Below are 5,869 nucleotides of genomic sequence, written 5' to 3' on the forward strand. Positions count from 1 at the left end.
TTTTGGTTTATGCAGGTGATGTAATGACAAACCTAGACTTGCTTGGGGTACAAAATGGCAGCACAGAGACAATTTAACAGCCAGAAAACACTTTGACCTTTACTCAGAAGTACAAACTCCCTCTAACTGCCTGTGTTACCTCCAATCACAGCTATATTCAAGATTGCCCCGTTTTCCACCGACAGTAATTACAATTACCCGCCACCCTACACAGTATTGTCAAGTCACAGAAAAGTGATAACATGACTGAAGTGATCAGTACTTTAATGAAAATGCACAGGTAACACAATAAGAACAAGGCAGAAGTGCAGTCCCGCGTTGACCTCTGCCTGAAGACACCCCTCACAAAGCAATGCTAACCGTTGATTACCTTGGAAATACTAGAACATAATGAGAACAAGTCCGGTTATAGGTCAAATGAAGCATTTCTCAGACATGAACGACATAAGGGTTAATACCGTGTCACTGTGCGTGGAGCGTTGCACTCTTGAACAGAAAATGCAGGTCATAACTCTATCAGCCACTTCAGTGACACCTTTGGCTGTTGGGACTGAACAATGGAAGGCAGAAAATGAGCGGAAGAGACTGGAGCAGAGCGGGAATGTGCTTTAACAGGATGAAATGATTTACAGGTATGAGATTCCCATTAGAGTGTGCTAATTGTTTCCACACCATTAGTGACAGTTATCTAATGAAGGATATTTAACCAGACGCTGTAGTAGATCACACATTTCCACTCCATCTAGGAGTAGGAAGAGGCAGAGCCCAGTCACTGCCCTGCCTCATCTTGCGTTTCAACAGGCCATCCCAAGTAAAGAGAAGATGTTTCACTTTTAAAACTTACAGTAAATTTACCAAAAAGAAAATTGGAACTTGTAAAAACACAAGTATTAATACGCAACTACATGGAAGGAAAAACCTAAAGGATACTTCTCTTTTAGGCTATTTATGATCACATGGCGCTTTGCAGAGCAATACACAAGAAAACATAAAGCGTGTACAGTCTACTTTTTTTAGAACAGGCAGAGGAAAAAACTATTGAACATACATACATATATATATACACATACACAACATGGGCGTTTGCAAACCACATCCGACACCATGAACTTATCGACCACGTTAAGGTCGTGAGATCACTAGGTTTTCAGTCGTGCTGCAAAAACACAGCTCTTATGTTTGGTGGTAAATCTGGGTTATCGCTTTAAGAAAAAAAGTACAGAGCCAGGGATTGAGAGTATAGGCAAACATTTCAATTAGAGGAAAATCCCTGTGTCCTATCTGAGATGAGAAAAGATATAAACCGGTGCGCTAAAATGTATATGTAAAATGTTTTAAGATTACTGATCAATCACTTCCCCCAATAAATGCTGATGTAGTTCTATCATAGTTGTGGTTACCATAATTATACGCCCCCCTAAACATCTACTGCCATATCACAGAATGTTTTGGCCCCAGCAGGAATCTATTTTTCACCTAAAATTTGTCAATATGCATTTGTAAAGAAGTAGAAAATACAACACTAGTACATTTCTGGTACAATGAACTCTCTACAACAACAGAGCTTGACACAAAACTGCACATCTCTTAGGATACCATAACAGAGGGAAACATAGGTGAATTTAACAGTATTGTGTGTAAAATGCTGAAAGATCATTTGTGTGTAAACATGAACAAATAACATAAAAAAAATGTCCGCTGCTTCACTTGCTGCTTTCCTCCAGCTCCTTTTTCAAGCTGCAAAAGAAAACAATGAGCTTCAGTACTTAAGAAAAAACACAAATACTAAAAACTCGACGAAAAGATTTAAGATACTGAAATGTTCCACTTGCCTTCTCAAGTAGGCATGCACATTGTCATATCCATTGAATTTGGCCAGGTAAACCAACACTCCAGTGGCACAGCGGCCTTCACGGGCGCGACAGAAGCTGCAGTTACAGATTCCCCTGCATGGCGGGCACTGCCAGTCCTGTCAAACACAAAAACATAAGAGAAACATATTCCTGACTAAGCCGGCGCCGCCACAATCAAATGAGAATATAATCCTTTATAATAGACAACTCACAGGGTTCAGCAGAGCATCTCGGACCTCCTCTCCGTATCTATTACGGAGACACGGGCCGCAGAACTGACCTCTCACCCCTATACACTCTGGATTGCGGCAGTTAGTTTTGGTGTCGATTGTTTTTTGGCGGCACTGGTGGCAGGTGGTTCCCTGGAAAAGAGAACGAGGGAGTTTGATCACCAACGGCGCTCTACAACTGAAACACCTTTAGTCAAGTCTGCCAATTCTGAGCTTACGGTGGAGCTGTTGTAGACCTTCTCCCGCACATTATGGCAGATGTGCTGCAGCTCCGCCTCGGTGATGTCCTCCACGGGGCGCACCACATGAGCGATGGCCTTGGTACCTGCAAATGCACGTCGACGGGGCTGTGCCTGCGGAGAATGCAGTTCTTTAGCATTAATGTTTTTTCTTTTTAGATTTACGTTTAAAAGAAAAAATCAGCAGACTAGATATGACTTACTGGCTCATCCTCCTCAATATAGTAGCGGCTTTTGCGCACCAAGCTGAATTTATCCTCTGGTTCCTCCTCAGTGGACGGGCTGGGGGGGCCCTCTACTAGCGAACGGGAACGCGTATGGGGCCGAGACGATCGCTCTGGGTTTCTCCTGCGAGGTCCCATAGAACGGCGAGTTGCCTGTCGGGGCTAAAACGTTTCAAAATTAACCACTCAATTTCGAGTAATACAGGAACAAGAGTGAGTGGTCAAGTTTTCATCAGTTTCTCTTACCGTAGAGGATGATGACGCCGCTACTCTTCTAGGGAAGAGTCCAGGTACTTTGTTCAGTTCTGCCATTAGCTTAGCGAGCTAAAAATAAAAGAGGGATGAGTCAAGAGATAAGTTCTGATCACTTGATGAAACCGTGTTGAAAACTATCCTACCATCTCTTTGTTCTCTTTAATGTTCAGTGCTCTCTTGGCCATGAAGTTTTCTCCATCTTCCTCGTCAGATTCAACAACTTTAGGCTGAGGGAGCGGTTCAGACGCGGGCCTCTTCATGCCCATCTTCTTACAAGGAAATGTCATGGCAACCTTAAGGATGCTGGGCTTGCGTCCGCGTCTCGGGGGCGTAAAGTTGGAGGACATCATCTAAAAAGCGATGCATTACACGGTTAAAAAGAAAGTTTCGAGACACATAAAGTAACTGATAACAAATGCGTCTCGGCTCACCATGGCTTTCATCTGGCTGTTGATCATATTTTCTTCAAATCCACTGCATGAATCTTCCTCTGAAGTGGCCTCAGACACCTTTTGTTCCACCGCCCTCCTCCTTGTCTGCTTTGAATTGCTCCGCTAAATACAGACGTAATCATTTATCACACAGGTTTACAGTTAGATAAGATATTTATGGGGCAGACTGTAATTGCTTGGTTACCGTATTCGCAAAGCCCCCATCTGAGCCAAAGCTGTCGCAGCTGTCATCGGAGGAAGAAGAGGACGTCTCCATGGGAACCAGAGGGAGATTGCGGAAGCTCCTCAGACTCATCCTCGTGGATGGAGGCTGGATGGCCTGCTTCTACGGAGAACATACATAGAACAAAGAAACATCTTCTGGGTTATCGGTTGTTGCATCGAAAACTCAACAGAAAAGTAAAACACAGCCACAGATGAAGCAAAGTCAAATAAGAACAATAGAAAGTACCCAGATGTCATTTCGAGACAAAAAAAAAAGTTTTCAAGGCAATGGGGGAGGGTCAAACATGAACACACGCCCCTAAAGACCAACGTGGACGATAAAGTTTCTCGGTCGAAAACTATTTAGTGTAATTTACCCTTTTAATCATGAATACTTGTAGTGCAGCTGGCGTGTAAATAAATTCCTTTCACATTAAAAGGCTTTCATTCAAAGTAAAAGCTCACATGTAGTTTTCAAACACACAATGCATATACCACAAATGTTAAAACATAATTGTTGCTATAATATGATATATTGTAATAAAATAAATAATGCAGGGTGTTTTAAGCTGCATTCCTCTCATTTGAATGTTCGAATTATAAACACACACGAAAAAAGGTAGAGTCGAGCGTCGAAGTCAACGTTTAGCCATGCGGTTTTAAAGCTTACAGTTAACTCCCCCCACCCCGCCAGTGTTTACTATTATATATTCTCCATTTCTCTTCAAAACCCAGTTGAAATTAATTTTTGGAGTACTTCGCTTACCATTGAGCGAGTGGAAGGCATTTTAAGTGTAGGATTTGTTCTCCTCGGTGCAGCAGCTCGGCGGTGAACAATCTGGAAGCTCTGGGAGCAGCCGGACCCCTCTGTTCGTTTCCCGCGCCAACGGAACGTCCTGGAAGACACATAAAACACTAAAAAAACACAAAAAACAAAAATCGACTATTTTTCGAAACATAAGAGCCCAGAAATACGCTGAGATCATTTTAATTTATAAAATATTTTTATTCTCTGTTTTTAAGTGAAAAGAAATTGAAACGCTTTTATGTATGTGCAGCGGAAGTTACGTATCTTCCATGTACTTTCCAGTGGCGCGAATTCTTCACCTCTTAATCTGCATACATGGCGGGTAAAATGTGTGTGTGTGTGTGTGTGTGTGTGTGTGTGTGTGTGTGTGTGTGTGTGTGTGTGTGTGTGTGTGTGTGTGTGTGTGTGTGTGTGTGTGTGTGTGTGTGTGTGTGTGTGTGTGTGTGTGTGTGTGTGTGTGTGTGTGTGTGTGTGTTCCCTCCTGCAACCTTCCTGCATCGTACTTCATTGTTGTGTTGCAGCTACACACTTGTATTTTTGCAGGATAGGAGGATTCCTTGTGTTTATTGTCCCATGCACAGTAAAGAAACATGTTTCCCTGTGCAATGAAATTCTCTGCTGTCTGTATGGAACGCCAGATAATATGACAGGGTGTTGGTAACATAGAAGAGACATAAATAGCTTAGTTAGGACAGCACAATAAAGGGCAGTGTTTAAAACATTCATAATGTAAACTTTGCAATTCAACGTTGCTCACTAAATGTGCAAAGAGAGAGTGTGAATTGATGCATTAACACTTGATGCAGGCAGTCTGTGCACATTCTAATATCCAAGGATGCTGCAGGTTAATGTAACAAAACAAACCTTTTTCCCTTTCAGCTACTCCCTTCAGGGTTTGACCCGGAGAATCACCCTCCTCCATCTTACCTGATTCCAAGTATCCTCTTCTTGCACAACGAAACAACAAAAAAACATAACAAAACAAAGTCTCTATCCATTTTATGATGCTTCATGCTTATATTCTACTACACCTCAATGTATTATACATTACAATATTACATATCCTTTTATAAATGTGCTGGATTACTTTACTGCATATTTTAGATAATTTTTATTGCAATTTTTCACATTTAACTATACAGTATACATTTACAGTAATAAAAATTTGAACCGCCGAATGAACGTTTTGTGTTGAGAAGCAACTTGGCCTTGGCCAACTTGGACAACCCTATAGTCTTATGTTAAAAGTAGCTAAAGCTAAAACTTACACTGTATAGCAGGAAAATCCACCTTAAGAATAAGAAACCCTGAGAAACTCTGGCAGGCAGCTGCCCGAGACAGCGCCGGAAGTATATAAATCATCATATATACCAAACCACTTACCATTTTCTCCGTATGAACTACTTTTTCATTGCATTCAATTGCAGAGTCTTACCAGTTTGCTCCCAAATGAATTATTTCTACATCAGAGTGAAGTTAGTACCTTTATCTAGTAAAAGGTGTCATACTTTAAACATTACCTTTGTGAGTTTACTAGTGATCGGTGAGGAAGACCGTCAAAAGACATCGCTCTCTGCCTTTACTTCAAAGAAAAAAAAGTCGCT

General features: G+C 41.6%; 1 protein-coding gene across 1 annotated transcript; it reads right to left on the bottom strand.

Annotated features, from left to right (window-relative positions):
* Positions 1–247: 247 nt before the first annotated feature.
* Positions 248–4,312, bottom strand: cdca7a (cell division cycle associated 7a). Its single transcript, XM_086144663.1, has 10 exons — positions 4,224–4,312; positions 3,438–3,578; positions 3,233–3,355; positions 2,945–3,151; positions 2,793–2,870; positions 2,526–2,708; positions 2,302–2,436; positions 2,066–2,215; positions 1,833–1,969; positions 248–1,737 (listed from the first exon to the last, which is right to left on the bottom strand). The coding sequence occupies exons 1-10, from the start codon at positions 4,242–4,244 to the stop codon at positions 1,704–1,706; spliced, it is 1,209 nt and encodes a 402-aa protein (XP_086000789.1). The 5' UTR covers positions 4,245–4,312; the 3' UTR covers positions 248–1,703.
* Positions 4,313–5,869: the final 1,557 nt, after the last annotated feature.

The sequence above is a fragment of the Fistularia commersonii genome, chromosome 4 (genome assembly GCF_037954325.1).
Source record: "Fistularia commersonii isolate RoL2024-O1a breed Wild chromosome 4, RoL_Fcom_v1.0, whole genome shotgun sequence".
In the NCBI taxonomy this organism is placed as follows: Eukaryota; Metazoa; Chordata; class Actinopteri; order Syngnathiformes; family Fistulariidae; genus Fistularia; species Fistularia commersonii.

What these genes read in the sequence shown, in the direction of transcription:
- cdca7a (XM_086144663.1), bottom strand. Translation starts at nt 4,244, where the DNA reads ATGCCTTCCACTCGCTCAATG. An exon ending in CGGCGTCATCATCCTCTACG is followed by an intron (nt 2,709 to 2,792) that starts GTAAGAGAAACT and finishes GAAACGTTTTAG; the next exon opens with CCCCGACAGGCAACTCGCCG. An exon ending in GTGCATGCCTACTTGAGAAG is followed by an intron (nt 1,738 to 1,832) that starts GCAAGTGGAACA and finishes TTTCTTTTGCAG; the next exon opens with CTTGAAAAAGGAGCTGGAGG.